This window comes from Camelus dromedarius, chromosome 12, assembly GCF_036321535.1.
Source record: "Camelus dromedarius isolate mCamDro1 chromosome 12, mCamDro1.pat, whole genome shotgun sequence".
Taxonomy (NCBI): Eukaryota; Metazoa; Chordata; class Mammalia; order Artiodactyla; family Camelidae; genus Camelus; species Camelus dromedarius.
Window position 1 is genome coordinate 565,067 of NC_087447.1, and position 18,441 is coordinate 583,507.

Below are 18,441 nucleotides of genomic sequence, written 5' to 3' on the forward strand. Positions count from 1 at the left end.
AAGGGCAGATGCGCAATCCCGCTAACTGGTGACTTTGTATCCATCGGTGCTGCAGCCGTTACTTTGTAGCTGGGGCTCCCAACCACTCCCAGAGAAGATCAGGACCAAGAGGAGGCCCAGGGCATGTGAGGAGGAGCAGGACAGGAGCAAGGGCTGTGGGAGAGTCTGTTCGCAGGGCCCCTCCCAGCAGGGCCAGGCCTCTGCTCTCAGCCACCCCTCACCTTCCACCTGCCCTCCCACCCAACAAATAAACTGAGCTGAGACAGCAGCCAGAACACTACACGTTTGTTACACACGGGGGTCACTGTCCCCATGCCCAGAGAAGGCTTGAAAGTGGGAGCTTCCAACCACTGGCCAGGGAGTGTCAGGGACCAGCCCAGAGTCGGTGGGTTCTAGGCCTGGGCAGGCTCTGGGGATTGCAACGCTGAAGGGCCAGGTGGACCAAGGTCCCCGGGGGCCAGGCTTGTGCGCTGGATGCCCTCCTGGTACTTGCGGCGGCCAAGCTCCAAAATGGCCTGCACCTCTTCTGCCACGTCCTGCCGGTCACTCTGCTCCAGGGCCTGCACTAGGAGCCCCACAGCTCCTGGCCGCCCAGCCTGGCGCTCAGCCCAGGAGAAGAGCATATGGCGGATCTGTCCATCCAGGTCGTCCCTGGGGGGATGGATGATGGGGGGATGATGGGGGTATGGTGAGGGACGGGAGGGACGGGAGAGAGGGGAGGGACGGGAGGGACGGGAGAGAGGGGAGAGAGGGGAGAGAGGGGAGAGAGGGGAGGGAGGGGCCCGGCCTAGCCCAGCCCAGCCCAGGACCACCCACCACACCCAGGGTGGTGCTCACCCTCCCCTGATGGGTTCCTCAATCCCTAGGCTAAGGGTGGGCAGACCCTCCCTTCCCTGCCCATTTGCCCTGGCTCCACCTCCTGTGGACGGAACTTCAGCCAGCCTCAAGCAGGGCCCTCCGGGCTGCCAGGCCCAGGCCTGAGGCTGGCCTGAGACCAGTGGCAGGAGGCTGAAAGGAATTCACCTGAATTCATGCCTGATGCGCTGCAGCTCACGGTAGGGCATGCCCAGGTGCAGGGCCACGGCTGGCCAGTCGGGGCCCAGGCGCCCAGCCACAGTCAGCAGGTTGCTCTGGGTCAGGAAGCCAGTCTCAGCGTCGCCCAGGTTCAGAGGTGCCAGGGAGAGGCTAGCCCCGTGCCCTGGCCCCTCAGACCCCCGCAGTCTCTGTGGGGAGGATGCAGTGGCAGTGAGCCTTGGCCCCTGCCCCCAGGCTCCATCCCTGTACCCCTGGCGACCCCCTGCCCCTTCACACACTGCCCCCCGCCAGGCCACACCGGCAGCTTGATGGGCAGAGTGGCCATCCACAGGGTATCCATGCCCTTCTTCTGCCGGGCAGCCTCCGCCTCCTCGGGCACCTCCTCTGGCACCTCTCCCCGGTAGAAGGACACCTGGGTGGGGGGATGAGGTGGGGTTCAGTGCTCCTGCCTCTGCCCAGGTGGCCCAGGGGGCCCTACCCCATTGGCTCACCTGGCCCCTCACAGCCTGAGCCTTCCGGTCCAGGGCGGTGGTCACGTACACCTCCTTCACGTTCCTCAGGTGCGAATAGAAGACAAAGCGCAGTCTGCCCTCCACGCAGTCCGGACGGCCTGGGGGCAGGGGCGGGCTCAGCAGGGACCCAGGGGGCTGACCGCAGGGGCCGTTCTCCAGGGGCAGGGGGCGTACCGGCATCCACGTCGATGCCTCCCTCAAAGGCAGCGAAGAATTTCTCGCCCTCAAACATATCCACGGTGTCTGAGGGCTCGGGGCCGCGGTACCGCTCCAGCAGCCGCCGCAGGGTGGCATCCACCTGGGGGGTACCCACTGGCTGGGAGCCCAACACCCTGCGCCCCCACCTGGCCCCTGGACCCCACCTGGCTGGCTTCCTGACAGGCCCTCCGCGACCTCCGGCCCCCACCCCGCACCTTGTTCCGGGGCAGGCACTGCAGCAGGACCTGCTCGGGGTCCCGGCGTCTCTGCAGCGCGATCAGGTTCACGCGGTGGAGCCGCAGCCGCTCCCAGGCCTTCCGGGCCAGGCCCCCCACGCAGGTCGCAGTGGTGTACCAGAGCCAGTACCTGGGAAGCTGGGGGGTGAGGCAGGCAGTGCAGACAGGCGGGTGGGGAGGGACTGAGGAAGCCAGAGGGAGCACTGACCAGGAAAAGCGTGTGACCTGGAAGCGGGCGTACAGGTGAGTGAGCTCTAGCGCCACCTGAGCCGTGATGTCATCCCAGGCGGCTGCAGGAGGGGCCCTGTACAGCAGGTGCAGGCGGGAGCGGTCCAGACTCAGGCCTGGGGTGGGAGGGGCCGCAGGCTGAGGCCACCCTGGCAGGGCTCCCCTTCTGAGCATCGCTGCCCGCCCCGGGGCCACAAGTCCAGGGATACATGCCGCTGCCTCTCACCTGTGATGCCGGGGGGCAGAGGCAGCTGCACAGTGACCGGCTGGAGGAAGCTTGGGGGACCACTCTGGGTGAGGCACAGCAAGGGGCTCGCGGCTGCCTCAGGCTCCTCCAGCAGGGCTGGCAGTCCTCTGCTGCCCACGTGCACCACCTGGAGCAGGCAGGCCACCCGAACACTCAGCTCGGTGCTGAGGCACGCCCACCACCCTTGGCAGCTGCCCAGCCCATACCTGCATGTGGACATGCCGGGGCTCCTCAGTGGCCCCAGGGGGGAATGTGACCTTGACCCCAGGATGTCCCGAGGAACACAGCAATGTCCCCTCTGGTGGCACCAGACAGGTGTTGGACACAGGGCGCGAAACCACAAGGAACCACGAAAAGTGGGGTACCTGGCAGCGGGCCCAGAGCCGCTGGGCGTCGGAGGCAGGGTTAGAGAGAACAGGGTCGGGGCTAGGGTAGAGCTGCTCCCCCTCCCGGACAGGCCTGGACAGCCCTCACCTTGGGTGCCTCTTCCTCCAGGTGGGTCTCCAGGTCACTCCAGCTGTTGTCACTCAGGGTCCTGACCACCACCTCCCGGCAACGCCGGGCCCGTGGTGGCACAAACAGCAGCCACAGGCCCACCTCCTGCCAGGCAAGGGCAGCATGAGCGCTGGGGCCAGACCCGCGCCTTCCTCACCCGCCCCCCGAGCCGCCCTGGCTGTGCCTGCAAGAAGGCCACCCCGTGGGGCTGCAGCTCCAGGACACCACTGAGCAGAGAGTCATGAGGACCCAAGGGGACGAGGCGGGGCTCCGGCAGCCACAGTCGGTAGCGGATGGTAACAGGGGTGGCAGTGGCCCCAGCAGGGAACTGCAGGCGGACGCCACAGGCCAGGGTCACAGAGCAGCCTTGAGGGGTCACGGGGAAGCTGAGAGGGGACAGAGTGGGTATCAGGTCAGACAGAGAAAGGCGAGTTTGAGAAGGGAGACCCCCGAGGCGTGGACAGGTGCTTCTCCAGCCCCTCCTCTCCCCCACACCATACCTGTCCACATCTGAGGTCAACAAGAGTCTGGGCATTTCTGGGACCACGGGTGTCCCTGTGGAAAGACAGGCAAGTTGTTAGGATGGTGGGGACAGCTGCGTCCTGACTGTGGTCTGCCCCTGCACGCCAATAAGCCTACCTGGGGGGCTGTGGGGGGCCGGGGGGGCCCTGCCCAGGGGGTTTCCTTGTAGGCGCACAAAGGGGGCGTCCAATAGCTCGGGGGGCACGTCCCGGAGCTGGTTGTCCCTCAGGTCCAGCCGGGTGAGCAGTGGGAGGCGGGCCAGGCTGGCGGGCACCGAGGCCAGAAGGTTGCTGTGTAGAACAAGGAGCCGCAGGGACCGGAGCCCCGCTGCGGGCAGGCACTGGCTTAGGGCCAGCAGAGGACTGCTCAGTGCCATCCCTGGCCTGGAGCACCAGGGCAGGCTGCTCCCACTAGGGCCTCCCAGAGAAGCCCTTTCAGTCTCTGCCCTGTGGCTGGACTAGAGAGCTCAGGCAGGCCTGTGCAGGGAGCCTCAAAGGCCAGGGAAGTTGGGGGCTGCCAAGGGGGAAAAGGCTCAAAAGTGGGCAAGCCTGTGTGTGCAGGGCCCCGCAGAGGAGATAGGGGCCACGGCAGAGTGCAGGCCGGGCAGTGGCCGACAGGCGCTCCCCACCAGGCCCAGTGAGCCAAGGCTGCAACTCACCAAGGGAGGTAGGGAGGCTCTGCAGCTGGTTGGAGGCCAGATTGAGCTCAGCAAGGCTGCTCAGGCCTCCGATCTCAGGGGGCAGAGTGTCCAGAAGGTTCTCAGAGAGATCAAGGCGCTGCAGGGTGGACAGGGACCACAGTGCTGTGGGCAGTGTTTCCAGGCGGTTGTGGGTGATGGCAAGGAAGGTGAGGGCAGGGAGCGCCCCCAGGGCCTCGGGCAGCTCTGAGAGGCAGTTATGAGAGAGCAAGAGGGCGCTCAAGCCACACATCTGTGGGACACAGGCTGGCAACGTCTCCAGGCTGTTGAAGCTCAGATCCAGGTGGGCCAGGTGGGTGAGGCCACTCAGGCTGGCAGGCAGTGTGGTCAGGGAGCCCTGGAGGCAGGCACCCAGAGCATTCCGGCGTTGCCCACCTGGGATGGGGGAAAGGCAGACATGACCCTCAGAGCCAGAGTCCTAGGTCCCAGCTCAGCCCTGCTAGCCATGGAAATAGGTGCGTGGAAACAGAGACCTCCACCCCAACCCCACCAGACAAGGATCGACAGAGATACTGGAGAGACAGCAGCAGGTAGAGGAGACAGGGACAGACAACGCAGGATCATCTCAGCAGATAGCCCCCATCCAGGAAAAATACCCACGCAGGGGTCTTCTGGGGACCCCACTGGGCAGCTGCAGGGCCCAGGAGTGGGGCTCAGCCAGCTCCCTCTTGGGGGAAAATGGGATGGGTAGAGCTGTGCAGAGAATAGTGGAGGGGATGGGATCGGGTTTGCCCGTGAGGACCAAGAGGCAGAGGCAGGAGCTAGAGATGGGGTTGGGACAGGGCTGGGAGGAGGTAGGGCTCACCTTTGAGGACCAGGGAGCGGAGACGTGGCAGGCTCCAGGGCAGCCGGGCCAGGGTGGCCTCCAGCAGCCAAGGGTCCTCGTGGCTGCTCAGCTGCAGGAACTCCACCTCCAGCAGCTGAGGGACCTGCTGGGCACACAGGTGCAGCAGCCGGTGGCAGCCCCTGGGGTACAGGTCCAGGCTCAGCCGGTTCCCAGCCAGGAGAGGGGGCACCCCCAGCCCTGCATCCACAGCATCTGCAGCATCTCTTGCAGCATCTTCTACAGCAGCTGACTCGGTCTCCAGCCCCTCCGCCACTGCAGCCATCACCCACCAGTCGTCCTCGGGGGCCAGACATGTCCCAGCTTGCCAGGCAGGCCTGCTCAGGCAGGGCCCAGGGAGGCTGCAAGGTCAGGGGGAGGAGTGGGTAGGAAGGGGGACTCTGGCTGGGGGGAGCCCTTGAGCCAGGCCAGCTGGTTCAGAATCCAAAGCCTAGGCTGGACAGGTCATCGCTGAAATGGGGCTGGGCAAGACAGCAGGTAGGGAGACCCCTGTGTGCAGATGGGTCTGGGGACCTGCTTGAGGGATGGGGGAGGAGTGAGGCTTCACTTCCCAAATCTGGAAACTTAGACAAGGGACTCCTAGGGCTGTCAGGTATCCTGGCTGCCTGCCCCTCTCCTGCTCCCGCACAAGAGTCGTGGGTCCAGCCCCCACCTCCAATCTTCTCCATCAGCTTTAACCAGAGGTCCAGGACTCTCTTCTACCACGTGGGGGCAGTGGCCCAAGCAAGGACCATAGTGACCGCGCCCGCGTCCGTCAGACCAGTGAGTGTGAGGGGATTCCTGAGGACGGGACCCCCTTCCTGACCCCTGGAGGCGGGCTCTCCCGCCACTTGAGCTCGCACCTCGGTCCGCTGGGGAGGTCGGTTCACCGCTCAGTTGCGGCCCCCACCGTTCGGGGCGGGTCCCGGCCCGGAGAGAGCGCCCTCCCCAACGCCGCCGTCCCCAAGGCGCGCTCGCGGCCGGCGCTTTACCTGCGCTCCCGCTCCCGGCGGCGCGTTTCCGGGCCCCGCCGCGTCAGAAGCGCGCCTCTCGCGTTGGGGTCCCCAAGCGGAGGCCTCAGGGTCCTTACCGCCCTGCCTTCCCTCTGCCAGTCGCCGCCCCGCTGCACTCAACTTCCTGCCAGGCCGCAAGCGTCCGTGCCGTCTAGCCTTCCCGCGGGAAGGCCCGCATCGCGCGCCACCGGACCCGCCCTCCCAGAGGTTCTTGGCCCCTCAGGCCCGCTCTGCTCCTGGACTGTGCATTCCTGACCCCGTGTCAAAATTAGCCGGTGCGATCTCGGGTTGCAGTGGGTATTGGGGGCTGATCGCCATTGCTGCTCCATACCCACCTCTTGCTGGAAGACAAGAGCTCTCAGAATGTCCCCAGCCAGCCCCAAGGGCCTCCTCTCAAGCCCTGCAGAGCCCGACCCCCAGCTCCAGTGACCCCACTTTATGGACTACCACTCTGGGCCAGACGCCCCGAGCATCTGGCTTCCCCACATGCTGCGCCTCCTTCAGTCCTTCTCTGCTACAACTCACAAAAGAGGAAAAGGAGGCTCCGGGAGTTCGGACGTTGCCCAATGCCACTTAGCTGGTGAGTGCCGAAGCCAAGGGCCACAAACCAGGTCTGTTTGACCCTCAAGAAAGCATTCCCCACTCGTGCCTGCATCTTGTCCTAACCCCGCAGAGCAGGTGCCCTGTAAAGGAACACGTGAACACACCCTCTTCTGCCTGTTTGGCCCCCAAATCACATGGTACGCACTGCACTGTTTCCTCCAGCCTCCCCAGCTCCCAACATCCCTCTCACCAGGATGGGCAGTTTCTGCCAGGCCTCCTTTCTACCCAGCTCTTAGCCCCCATTCAGTTTCCACAGAGCTATCAGGAGAATTAAACAAAAACAAAAAATTCATCACAGGAACATCATTCAGTCTTAAAAAGGAATGACATCCTGACACAGGCTACAATGTGGATAAACCTTGAGGGCATTACAGTAAATGAAATAAGCCAGATACAAAAGGACAAGTGCTGTGTGTTTCCACTTACATGAGGTCTCTAAAGCAATCAAATACCAGAGACAGAAAGTACAATGGGGAGGTGGGGATGTGCAGGGGCTGGGGGAGGTGAATGGGGAGTTACCATTTAATGGGTAGAGTTCAATTTGAGAAGATAAAAAAACTTCTGGAAACAGATGGTGCTGATTGTACAACAGTGTGAATGCTCCTAATGCCGCTAAATTGTAGGAGTAAAACGGTAAGTTTTATGTTATGTATTATTTTACTGTCAACAAAAATGAGAACAATCACAACATGCCACCTCCCTGTGTGATGGCAATAAAGTCACATCCTCGCCGGACGGTTTCCCCACTTTACCCCCGCTGTGTGACCTTGAGCGGGAAAGCCTTTCTGTGCCTGACCTGTTCATCTATATAATGGGGGTGCTGTATGGTGTGTGTTAACGCACTAGCGCTTGATGCGCTACACACGTGGGTTCCCCTTGTCGTCTGAGCCCGCATCGGCTGGTTGCTGCCTCTGGACACACCTCCGACCACCTCAGGGCCTTTGCATCTGATCCCGCTGGCCTGGGCTCGCCCCAGATTTTCGCAGGGCCGGCTCCTTCCCATCCTTCAGCTCCGTGTCGCCGCCTCTTCCCTCAGGGTCTATCTCAGCCTGGGACGGCCTCGTTTATTGACTTGGTGTGTCTGCGCGCTAGAGCCTAATTTCCGCGCAAGCAGAACTGGGCCTGTTCCCTCTCAGGACAGACGCCAGCCTGCAGCAGGGCCCCTGACACGGAGGAGTGAATGAGTGACGTGGGATGTGTCTGCGTGAACTCTGAGGCCAGTTCGGAGCCGAGAGGGCCAAGGCGGGGGCAGGTCACGCGGGTGTCGGGACTCCTGGCTCCACTCCTCGGGGCGGCAGCGGTGACAGGGCCTCCAGCTTCGCCCGAGGCCCCCGCCATGGCCCTGGAAGGGAGCAGCGGCTCGATCCCGCGGTGTGAGCTCGCGGAAAGGCTCGCCTACCTCACTGGGCCAGGCTGGGCAAGACCGCCACCAGCCCCCGCCGGTCAGCGGGCGGGAACCACCGGAGAGCCGGAAGGGCTGCGGGTCGGACCAGAGCAGCTGCGCTCGGGCCACGTGCGGCCCGCTCAGGCCGTGGCGCAGCCGCACTTCCGGGAGGCACGCACCATGGGACTTGTAGTTCGTCGGCTGCTCCTGCAGAGATGTGACCGGGACGTGGAAGCCGCGCTGCATGTTGGGAGCTGTAGGCGCCGCGTGGCATCCTGGGAGCCCTGAGGGAGAAACGCTGCACTTCGGGTTCGCGCCTCGTTTCGCCCCGCAGCCCCCAGGGACTTCGAGGGACACTCGCCCCATCCTATACAAGAAGGCAGCCCCAGAACTGCCCTTCGCCTTTGTGGTGCGGGACGGGACAACGGCGTTTCCGGCGTCCTCGCTGGCTGAGCACGTGTGACGTCACTCGGCGGCGCCTTCACGGGGCGCGGCGCGCAGGTCCCGGAGGCTTCTGGGTAGCGGATTATCCCCGCCCCCAGCACCGGCGCCTTCCTTTCCGTCCTTGACGCCGCCGAGGTTGCACGCGTGAGGCTCTCCCCCGCTGCCGAGTGAGTGGGGAGGCCGGGGCACGGGCCAGTCGCCGTCGTGAGCGTCGCGGAGGGCAGGCAGGGCGCGGGGCCGGGTGCGGAGCAGGGCGCGGGCTGGGCCTCAGAGGGGGCCCTCGGGCCGGGCCACGCGCGGCCGCGCACGGGCCGGGGTGGGGGCGGGAGGCCTCCCGGCAACGCCGCCGCCCTCTCCGCACTTCAGGATGCGCTACGTCGCCTCTTACCTGCTGGCCGCGCTCGGGGGCAATGCCTCCCCCAGCGCCAAGGACATCAAAAAGATCCTGGACAGCGTGGGCATCGAGGCAGACGACGACCGGCTCAACAAGGTAGCCGCCCCGCTGGGACCCGAAGCCCCCGGCCAACTCTATATCCTGCGCACAGGGAGTCCCTCTCTTCCTTTCGGGAAAGTGTAGGCTGACGTGCCCGCGGGTTTGAGGGGAGGCTTGCGCCAGCGCATGTGGTCATTGGGTGCCCTTTTGAGATACCGATACGGCCAAAAGGAAACAAGTTGGGGTAGAGGTAAAGTCCCCATTAGTAGGGCTCAGTGGGAATACAACACAGTACAGCTCACTTGTAACTTAGGTAGTTTAGCAACTTTTATTTTAACGAAAGTAGCTAAGTTCAGCTTTTTTCCATCTATCTTACTGAGGATGTTATTTTAACATGTGTTAAATAAAAATTGAGATATTTTGCATTCTTTTAAGTAACGTGTTAAAAATGTGGTGTTAGTCACCACGCATGGCACGTCTCACTTACCTCTCTTGACCGTGGGTCATGATGGCTGGGCTAGAGGGGCCGTGATGGTGGGCCTCTAACTGCGCTGGTCCTCCACTGCAGGTCATCAGTGAGCTGAACGGAAAGAACATCGAGGACGTCATTGCTCAGGGTGAGCTTGTGGTTGGAGCTTTTGTTTTCATGGTCCATCCTAATCCCTGCGGGTCAGCCTGTGACCTGCCAGGTTTCGCTTGTGGACTAGAGCATCCTAGAAGTCTTACCCGCAGGAGTGAGCAGGGTTTGAGAGAGCTCACTTCACGGGCGCTTCTAGACACCCCAGGGGCAGTGCTCTCACTGAGCCTGTTTGTAAACAAGTCTCACTTTTTCCTCTTGGTGAGAGGCGTTCCAAGCAGAGAGCAGGGGTGCCCGGGAGGACCACAGCCACTGCTCTCCTTTGCTGGGCACGTGGTTTCCTAGCGATATCAAGCTGGTGGGGCTTGTGTGGAAGTTGAGCTGTTGGGGAGCTGTTTCTGTCCCTGGGTACGTGGTGAGCTTGCTGCCAGAGGTGAGAGTCTGTTCCTGCCTGATCTTCGATGTGTTTATCCGACTTACGTCCTGGGTGGGGCAGTGTGGTCCTGCTGGAGAGATTCCTAAAAGCCAGTTTTTGGGAGCAGTGACAGAATCTTCTGTCTGGGAGAGCAGAAGTCTGTGATACAGGTCCTGATACATGGGCAGACTGTTTCTTTATCCTTAGGCAGCGTTCAGGCCAAGCACCTGCCGTGGTCTCACCTCCCCTTTCTGGTTTCTGTAGGCATCGGCAAGCTGGCCAGCGTGCCTGCTGGCGGAGCTGTGGCCGTCCCAGCTGCCCCAGGCTCTGCAGCTCCTGCTGCAGGTTCTGCCCCAGCCGTAGGTAAGTGCGGGCTCAGGCAGCCACCCCTGCAGGTGCACTGGGGTCTCAGCTGGGAGGGTGGCCTGCACTGGGGTCTCAACGCTCTTTCTCTCCACAGCAGAGGAGAAGAAGGAGGAGAAGAAGGAGGAGTCAGAGGAGTCAGACGATGACATGGGGTTTGGCTTGTTCGACTAGAGTCTCGCTCCCTGCAAATAAAACTCTTTTTACATATTTCTTGAGTTGTCTGTGAGCAGTTCATTAGAGTGGTCTCTGCACTCTAGTCTCATTCTGGGAGGAACCAAGGCCCTTGCTTCAAGAGGTGGAATGGAGTGCCTGGGACACTTCCCACTGTGGGTCTTGAGTGTGGCCAAACCTTAAACAGGCTCAGGAGAGAGCGTGAGCCTTCTAGGACACGGTCCTGGCTCTTGTGGACTGCCAGGGCCTTCCCAGGGAGTGAGGCCTTCAGGGGACACTCAGGAAAACTTGAGAAGCATCAGTAGGTTTCCGCTGTGTGTGCCAGGCTTGGGCAGTTGAGACCAGCACTTCCTGCAAGACTGGTGGCGTCCTCCGGTTATGCACCAGAGGTGGTGGGTGTATGGGTCCTGCGTATCCTTGTAGGATCAGGGGCCCAGTTCTTGTTCATTTCAGTGCCCCAGCTCCGCCTTAATCCCTGAGCGACTTGAGACAGCCACTTAGCTCTTCTGAGCCTCAGCGTCCCCAGCTGTCTGGTGGGGCAGCCCCTTTGCTGGCCAGCTGTGGAAGTGGTTCCTGGGCAGTGATACTGGGCTGTGTGCTCCTATGTCCTTTGGTGGCCTGGTGCCTCTTCTGCTAGGCTCTGGCCCAAAATTTGGGGCAGAGGAGACGGGCCCTCCCTTTACTTACTGATGCCAGGTCGCTCAGCAGACACGTTGCTTCCCCCTCTGAAGACTCTGGACGGGCAGCCAGCTGTGATGTGTGCTCCTACTGTGTTCCAGGCCACAGCACTGAAGGCTTTGCCTCTGGAGAAAGTAATGAGTACCACACGGGGTGGGGTGGGTGGAGGGCTTGCCTCAGGAAGAGGCCCCAGGGCAGGAGTGTGTGTGGGGTGGAAGGAAGACTTAGGATCCCTTTTGCTAGAGGAGTGGGGACTAGGAATGGAGGGGTTGGGGGTGGTGGGGGAACATGGAGCCAAGGGGGAGTGGGGACCCCTGCAGGGATCATAGCGGTGTGGGCCACAAGGCGGGGAAGTGTGAATGGGATGAGGGGTGGAGCAATGGGTGCCCAGGGACACAGGGACCTGCAGAGGAACGGAGCCAGGGTACCACCCTTGGACCCTGAAGAGAAGGGCCCTGTGTGGGCCAGAGGACACCACGGGAGTGGGGGCATGGCACCTGCCTGGCAGAGTCATCAGATACCAAGGTTTCTCATCTGTGCTGATGGGGAGGAGGCAGGGCCACGTCCCACCCCCAACCAGGGTTCCAGGAAGGGCTGCCTTGTTCCTGGCTCCAGGCCTTGTGGTCCCAGGGGCCTGGAGGGAGGTACATGTATCCAAAGCAATTTGGCCATGATGTGGAAATGAGAGCAGAGGTCTCCCTGCACTGGGGCGGCGCCACCCTCCAGGGCCCCCAGTCTCGGGAGCAGGCAGGGCCTGGACCCTGGCCACTCCTTGGAGTGGGTTGCAGAAATGGCCTTCTGAGTGTCCTGGCTCAGCTTGTGCTGCCCAGGGCCTCCAGCAGCACCACACTCTCTGTACTGTACCTCTCTCCAAAGCCCTTGGGGGCTGGGGTCCCACATACAGTGGAATTCCCTCACCCCCTCTGCTTTCCCCTTTCCTAGCACCCAGCTTTGAGCTCCCCTCTCAATCCTGGAGCCCAGGGCCTTTACATGTCCTGTAGGACGGTGGCCCTGTGCCCGTCCCAGGTTAACTGTATCCGCACACCCCTTCCCCATCTTAGTTCTTATTTGAGCTTATAGAAAACATCTCTCCTACCCACCCCACCCTGAGTAAGGCCCGTTTGTGTTGACTTTGCTCACTGCTCAAATCCTTGCCAGCAAACATGGTGCTAAGTATGGGTGGCTTGGAGCACAGAGGCTGAGGACTGGGTGGCCTGACCCCAGATGGCTGTGTCCTGGGGAGGCCCTGCTCTGGCTTCTCAGCCTGGGCCTGGGTGGGGGCAGCCCCCAGCTGCAGCTCTGGCACCAGCTGGGTCCTGCCTGGGGGTGAGTGTTCTGGGAAGACAAACGCACACTGGCAACCCAACCCCCAGCATAGACCAGCACTTGGTTGAGGGGTGGGGTTGGTGCAGGGCCGGCCCTGGAGCCAAGCCGGGCTAGGCCTGCCACACAGTCCAGGAGAAAAATGCGGAAGAGGGAGGGGGCGGGAGGGTGACATCACCGGGAGTGCTCCACCTGCTGGGGCAATTAGTGGCGGCGGATGGGGCCGAGTCACACCTGCGGAGACCACCACGGCCTAAGAAGCTGCGCCAGGACACAGGTCGACCAGGTTAGTGCCCAGGTAGAGGGGGCGGCTCAGCGGGGAGGGCGGGGGCCGGGATGTTGTTGGGGGACAGTGTCTGCGGCACGGGTGTGTTCTCTCTGGAAGTCGTCTCTGTGTGGTTCCCGTGCAGCCCTGTGTGTTTATGGGTCAGTCTGTGGATGAGTCCGTAGGTCCTTCGAGTCCCTGCCCCTCAGCGAGTTCCTCAGTGTCCAGGGTGGGTGTTGTAAGCAGACCCCCGAGGGAGGGGGCGGTTGCTGCCTAGACACCATTGCTCCAACTTTGCGGGTATCCGGACCCCGGTCCCCACACCTCTGGGCCACTGTGTGTCCCCTCCCGCCGCCCACGATGGTTCGGGGTGGGGGAAGGCAGCTAGAGGCCAGGGGCATGGATTCTCGTCCAGACCTGGCCAGTGCCTTTGGCTGGGCCGGCGTCTCAGGGCCCAGTGGCCTGGACCGCGGGCGGGAGGGGCTGGAGGCCGAGTCTCGGGGCCGGGGCGGGGGCTCCGAGCCCGGGCTCTGGGCCGAGGGAGACTTCCGGGGAGGGGCGTGGTCTCAGGGCTCGCCCCGAGGGCGCGGCCGTTCCCCGCTCACCCCGACTGGCCGCGCGTGCCGGCTCAGTCCCGCCCCCCCGGTAAAATCACCGCCTCCGTCACCTCCCCGCGCAGCGTCTCCAACCCCGCCGGCGGAGACCCGAGTTAGAGCGACCGCGGGGGTCTGGCCCCCGCTCCAGAGCGAGCAGTGAGCGCGCAGTGCACAGCGAGGCCGGCCGCCCGCGGAGCCTCGGAGCCCGGCGGGACGCCGCGATGTTCCCCAAGGAGGCGACGTGGAACATCTCGTTCGCAGGTTGCGGCTTCCTCGGCGTCTACCACATCGGCGTGGCCTCCTGCCTCCGCGAGCACTCGCCCTTCCTGGTGGCCAACGCCACGCACATCTACGGCGCCTCGGCTGGGGCGCTCACGGCCACCATGCTGGTCACCGGGGCCTGCCTGGGTGAGCGGGGCCGGCGGGGCCGTGCGGATGCCCCTGGGGAGAGTGAAGCGCCCCCCCAACCCGTCTGCACAGGGCAGCGGACTGGGCCGCGGGGGCCGTAGGGAGGGGGGTCTCTGCCCGGGCCCGGGGCCCGGGGAAAAACCCCGGGCTCCGGCCAGGGGCGGGGCCTGGCTTGTTTAGCTCCGAAGGTGCCCTGGGATTGGGGTAGGGCCCGGCGCGCCTCTGGGCCGAGGCTGCCGCCTAGGGCCCGCCTCTCGGGCGCAAAAGTTGGGGGTGGGCAGGTGCAGCGCTAGCTATTTTATTGTAAACTGAAAATAGCTCGTGGGAGGGACCGTGAGCTGGGGGAGGGCCCTCAGCCGTCCTGCCCCGTCATCCGACCTAGTGCCAGCGGTCACTGCGTCCCGGGGCTACCATTCCAGACCAGTGCTGGGTATGGAGTTGGCCTCTGAAGAGCGTGTCTGGGCACCGTGGCCTCCCGAGGGCCCCTAGAAGAGGAGTGGCATGTCAGGCCTGAGCATGGCCAGCGCAAGCTCTCTCCTGTCCTCCCACGGCCCACTGTGGGCCTGTGTCCACAGCTGTGGCCAGCCATTTTCGCCCACTCCGTTGGGTGAGAGGTGCTCTGGGACTCTGCAGCCCCTTAGTGGGGCTCCGCCACCCACACACTTCTGGCAGGCCCTGCAGACGGTGTTTACAGCACACAGAGTGCTTCAGGAGTCCTGGGAATGCTGCCCGGCCCCCAGCCTACTAGGGCAGCCCAAGTGACAGAGGGATCATTAGCTTCTGGAGTGCCCCAACCAGCAGGAGCCTGTCCAGGGTTCTGCCCTGCCATCTTGCCGGTGCCCTTTGTCCTTGGGGAGGGTGGCAGGAAAGCTCAATGTACATTCTTGGGACCTGGGAACTCATCACTGTGGCCCTGCCCCTCCCTCATGGAGGCTGAACTTCAGCCAAGTGCTTCTCAGACCCCCTGCTGGCCTCAAGACATCCCTAGGTCTTTGGTACCTAGTTGACGACAGGACTTCTTTGGCGCCTCCCCCACCCCACTCCCAAGAAACCCCTTTCTCACCAGTGGGAGTGATCTTGGGCAGCTGGAGCCCCTGTTGGCCTCACACTACCCCACTCCTGACCCAGGTGGTGGTCCTGGAGGAGGGTAAGGTCCTCAGCTCCCGCCTGCTTCTGGGCCTGCCTTGGCTCTGACTTCGTCCTAGGCCAGTGCCCATGGGGCTCCAAGAGGAATGTTGGGGTACTGCTTTCTCTTGGCTTCAGTGGGATGCAGCCATGTTTTCCCAGGGGTGACGGGGCCCCGTGACTTCTGACTTCATGCCCCTGGTCCTGTGGGACCCTGGGCTGCACTGGGGTCTGTGAATCTGGACCTGGCCAAGTGGAAGAAAGCTGAGGCTGGTCAGAGGTGAGCCTCTGCTTCCTACTCGTCCCAAGCGGGCCGGGTGTCATGTCTGGCCAGGCCCAGTGACTCATGGATCAGGGCAGGCAGTTGGGAAATACTGGGCAGAGGGCAGACTGCTGGGGCCACGGTCTGCCCTCCCAGGAGCCACTCTATGCCCCGGAGCAGGTGGCAAAAGCCCCAGTTGTGGGCCAGGCCCCACGGTGGCCTTAGAGTCCTCTAGGGTAGATGCCATGAGTCTCAGTGCCGTGGATGCTGGGCATGAAGGCATGGGGAGTGTACTGAGTCCGAGTGCTGGCCCCTGACCCTTGGCCCTGCTGCCCCAGGGGAGGCAGGTGCAAACATCATTGAGGTGTCAAAGGAGGCCCGGAAGCGGTTCTTGGGCCCACTGCACCCCTCCTTCAACCTGGTGAAGATCATCCGTGGCTGCCTGCTGAAGATACTACCTGCTGATGGCCACGAGCGTGCAAGCGGGCGCCTGGGCATCTCCCTGACCCGCGTCTCGGACGGCGAGAACGTCATTATCACCCACTTCAACTCCAAGGAGGAGCTCATCCAGGTAGGCCCTGGTGGGCCACACTGGGGGTGCAGTAGGGACCCCGAGGCCCCTGCTCACTGCCCTATCTCTGTCCCTGCTCCACAGGCCAATGTCTGCAGCACCTTCATCCCTGTGTACTGCGGCCTCATCCCTCCTTCCCTCCAGGGGGTGGTAAGTATCCCCTGAGGACCTTTCCTGTGGGGGCTGTGGGACAAGGTGGGGAGGAGAGCCATCTGTGCCTCCAGCCCAGCCCAGCCCGTCACTCCTGCCACTGCCTGTTGCTTCACTTCCCCCGGAGTTACTCAAGAGCTGGGCCAGTCGGTGCAGACGCACACTTCCTGTGGCTGCCCTCCCTAACCCCGTCACTGGCCATCTGCTCAGTGCCCAGTGGGTGAAAGGACCAAGTGAAATAGCCGCTGGGTGGAGCCGTCAGCTCGCCCTGCAGGCCCCTCCATGCGTGGCCCCATGTCCCTGCCCCAGCGCTACGTGGATGGTGGCATCTCCGACAACCTGCCACTCTATGAGCTCAGAAACACCATCACAGTGTCCCCCTTCTCGGGAGAGAGCGACATCTGCCCACAGGACAGCTCCAGCAACATCCATGAGCTCCGGGTCACCAACACCAGCATCCAGTTCAACCTGCGCAACCTCTACCGCCTCTCCAAGGCCCTGTTCCCACCCGAGCCCCTGGTGAGCCCTGCCCTGCTGGCCACGAGCTGCGGAGAGCCACACGGGCGGCCACCCCTGGGCACAGCCTGTGCAACCTCTCCACTGTGGGGCAAGCTCTCCAGCTTCTGTCCAGCCTGGGTCTGGTCCTGGATCCAAGTTATCTTGGAGTGGGGAGGGGGCGGCGTTGCAGAGACACCAGGGACTCTGTCAGGCAGAGCAGGGCATGGCTGGCTCCCCCGTCCCAATGTATGCACCCCCCTGCCTCAGGTGCTTCGAGAGATGTGCAAGCAGGGTTACAGGGATGGCCTGCGCTTCCTGCGGCGGAACGGTGCGTGGGCGCTGCCCCGGGAGCTGGGAGCGCCTTGTCCAGCCCCTCTGGCCTAGGGGGTGGGCTTGGCATGGCTATTCCCTGTGGGCTGGCCATGCTGATTGCCTGTTGGGTCCTCCCCACGCAGGTCTCCTGAATCGGCCCAACCCCTTGCTGGCACTGCCTCCTGCCTGCCCCCAGGTCCCTGAGGCTGAGGATGCACAGAAGGCTGAGGCAGCCATGGAGAGGACTGCAGTGAAGGGTCACTTGCAGCCGCCTGGGGAGGATCACATCCTGGAGCACCTACCCTCAAGGCTCAACGAGGGTTCGTGGGGTTGGCAGGGCGGTGGGGGATGCCATGGAGCAGAGAGGTCCTGGGCTCCACTTCCCTGACCCACCCGCCACCAACTTCCCTCCCACACCGCACCCACAGCCCTGCTGGAGGCCTGCATGGAGCCCAGTGACCTGCTGACCACGGTCTCCAACATGCTGCCTGTGCGTCTGGCCACAGCCATGATGGTGCCCTACACTCTGCCGCTGGAGAGCGCCGTGTCCTTCACCATCCGGTGCGGGGCTGGGGGAGATGCACGGGGTCGAACCTTGGGATCATCCACGAGTGGTGGCCACCCCTGGGGAGAGGGAGGCAGCTGGTCTGAGGGGGTGCAGAGATGCTGTGTCAGGGGTCCCAGAAGCCGGGCACAGACGGAGATGGGGTGGGGTGGGGTGGGTGTGAGGGTAAGGTCATGACCCCTGAGGTGGTGCCTTGCACCCCCGCCCCAGCTTGCTGGAGTGGCTGCCCGATGTCCCGGAGGACATCCGGTGGATGAAGGAGCAGACAGGCAGTATCTGCCAGTATCTGATGATGCGTGCCAAGAGGAAGCTGGGCAGCCACCTGCCCTCCAGGTGAGCCCCTCATCTCCAGGTCTGCCCCAGCCCGCAGCCTCAGGGGCCCTTAAGAAAGCCCTGCCTCTCTGTGCCTCCCGCCTACAGGCTGTCCGAGCAGGTGGAGCTGCGCCGCGCCCAGTCGCTTCCCTCTGTGCCGCTGTCCTGCGTTGCCTACAGCGAGGCGCTGCCCAGCTGGATGCGCAACAGCCTTTCGCTGGGGGACGTGCTGGCCAAGTGGGAGGAGCGCCAGCGCCAGCTGCTGCTGAGTCTCTTCTGCACCAACGTGGCCTTCCCGCCTGACGCCCTGCGCATGCGCGCCCCTGCGGGTCCCAGCCCCGCGCCCCCACAGCACACGCCTGGCTCGCCCCCATGCTGAGCGCCCCTGCTCCAGCCTGCCCCAGTCCCCTGGGACCCTGGTGCTGAGGGATGGGCCCCCCAGCTCCCCTGCCCGGCGAGACGGGGCCCTGGGACCCGCTGAGATCCTCCTCCCCGACCTCTCCACCCCCGCTGCAGAGTGAGGAGATGGGGGCCCCTCCTGCTGCCAGAGGGGGCTTTGCTGTCAGCCGACCGCTCGCCTGCTGCACTAAGGAGGCAGGCACGTGGAGTACTCCTCCCCACAAGGCTCCCCTCTCTGTGCCTTAATCTCCCCTTCCCAGACCCCACCCTGGAGTGGGGCGGTCATGGCTAGGGGCTCCTGCACCTGCCGCCCCTGCCCAACACCCCACCCATCAGGGCAGTATTACTCCTGAGAACTTTGCACCTGCTCCTTCCTCCACGTTTTCCTTGTTTTGCTGAAGCATGTGTGTGAAGAATTATTTATTTTTGCCAAAGCAGATGTAATAAATGTGACAGCTTAGCCCCTGCCTCCTTCACTTGTATGGGACAACCCCCCCCCGACCCCCGCCACCCCCAGCTGACCAGTCTCTACAGCTTCAGGTCAGGACTTCCAGGGGCTGCTCTCCCTGAGTCTGGCA

The 18,441-nt window shown here is 63.5% G+C and overlaps 3 protein-coding genes and 1 non-coding gene across 9 annotated transcripts; 3 read left to right on the top strand and 1 right to left on the bottom strand.

Moving 5' to 3' along the window:
* Positions 1-265: 265 nt before the first annotated feature.
* Positions 266-8,398, bottom strand: PIDD1 (p53-induced death domain protein 1). Of its 5 annotated transcripts, XM_031448267.2 has the most exons (16): positions 5,986-6,323; positions 4,976-5,355; positions 4,132-4,545; positions 3,591-3,800; positions 3,452-3,506; positions 3,136-3,337; positions 2,931-3,056; positions 2,663-2,842; positions 2,436-2,583; positions 2,190-2,325; positions 1,961-2,111; positions 1,722-1,845; positions 1,527-1,645; positions 1,334-1,447; positions 1,024-1,223; positions 266-651 (listed from the first exon to the last, which is right to left on the bottom strand). In XM_031448267.2, exons 2-16 carry the CDS (start codon positions 5,277-5,279, stop codon positions 393-395), a joined length of 2,742 nt encoding a protein of 913 aa, XP_031304127.1. In that variant the 5' UTR covers positions 5,280-5,355; positions 5,986-6,323; the 3' UTR covers positions 266-392. The 5 variants fall into 5 exon arrangements, with proteins under 5 accessions (XP_031304127.1, XP_010997531.1, XP_031304123.1 ...); XM_010999229.3 differs by lacking the exon at positions 5,986-6,323 and adding an exon at positions 6,342-8,398 and having other exon boundaries at positions 1,961-2,325; XM_031448263.2 differs by having other exon boundaries at positions 1,961-2,325.
* A 51-nt stretch (positions 8,399-8,449) lies between these two features.
* On the top strand, positions 8,450-10,438 carry RPLP2 (ribosomal protein lateral stalk subunit P2). 2 transcript variants are annotated; one of them, XM_064491936.1, is made up of 5 exons: positions 8,450-8,604; positions 8,804-8,927; positions 9,439-9,487; positions 10,127-10,225; positions 10,326-10,438. In XM_064491936.1, the coding sequence occupies exons 2-5, from the start codon at positions 8,805-8,807 to the stop codon at positions 10,397-10,399; spliced, it is 345 nt and encodes a 114-aa protein (XP_064348006.1). In that variant the 5' UTR covers positions 8,450-8,604; position 8,804; the 3' UTR covers positions 10,400-10,438. The 2 variants fall into 2 exon arrangements, with proteins under 2 accessions (XP_064348006.1, XP_031304172.1); XM_031448312.2 differs by having other exon boundaries at positions 8,451-8,604; positions 10,323-10,438.
* LOC116152115 (small nucleolar RNA SNORA52) lies at positions 9,518-9,652 on the top strand. Its single transcript, XR_004135700.1, has one exon. It is a non-coding gene; the product is annotated as a small nucleolar RNA SNORA52 (small nucleolar RNA).
* A 2,118-nt stretch (positions 10,439-12,556) lies between the features above and the next one.
* On the top strand, positions 12,557-18,323 carry PNPLA2 (patatin like phospholipase domain containing 2). The gene is made up of 10 exons (XM_010999235.3): positions 12,557-12,686; positions 13,345-13,669; positions 15,395-15,627; positions 15,712-15,777; positions 16,087-16,296; positions 16,543-16,603; positions 16,731-16,907; positions 17,016-17,148; positions 17,363-17,485; positions 17,573-18,323. Exons 1-10 carry the CDS (start codon positions 12,618-12,620, stop codon positions 17,841-17,843), a joined length of 1,668 nt encoding a protein of 555 aa, XP_010997537.3. The 5' UTR covers positions 12,557-12,617; the 3' UTR covers positions 17,844-18,323.
* The last annotated feature ends 118 nt before the right edge of the window (positions 18,324-18,441 follow it).

Bases quoted from the DNA above. Each gene is read 5' to 3' on its own strand.
- PIDD1 (XM_010999229.3), bottom strand. From the start codon at position 5,279: ATGGCTGCAGTGGCGGAGGGGCTGGAGACCGAGTCAGCTGCTGTAGAA. The intron at 1,646-1,721 runs GTACGCCCCCTG...CCCTGCCCCCAG, and splicing joins AGGCATCGACGTGGATGCCG to GCCGTCCGGACTGCGTGGAG. The intron at 652-1,023 runs GTGAATTCCTTT...CCATCCCCCCAG, and splicing joins CGCATCAGGCATGAATTCAG to GGACGACCTGGATGGACAGA.
- RPLP2 (XM_031448312.2), top strand. From the start codon at position 8,805: ATGCGCTACGTCGCCTCTTACCTGCTGGCCGCGCTCGGGGGCAATGCC. The intron at 8,928-9,438 runs GTAGCCGCCCCG...CCTCCACTGCAG, and splicing joins ACGACGACCGGCTCAACAAG to GTCATCAGTGAGCTGAACGG. The intron at 10,226-10,322 runs GTAAGTGCGGGC...TTCTCTCCACAG, and splicing joins AGGTTCTGCCCCAGCCGTAG to CAGAGGAGAAGAAGGAGGAG.
- PNPLA2 (XM_010999235.3), top strand. From the start codon at position 12,618: ATGGGGCCGAGTCACACCTGCGGAGACCACCACGGCCTAAGAAGCTGC. The intron at 15,628-15,711 runs GTAGGCCCTGGT...CCTGCTCCACAG, and splicing joins CCAAGGAGGAGCTCATCCAG to GCCAATGTCTGCAGCACCTT. The intron at 17,149-17,362 runs GTGCGGGGCTGG...CCCCCGCCCCAG, and splicing joins GCCGTGTCCTTCACCATCCG to CTTGCTGGAGTGGCTGCCCG.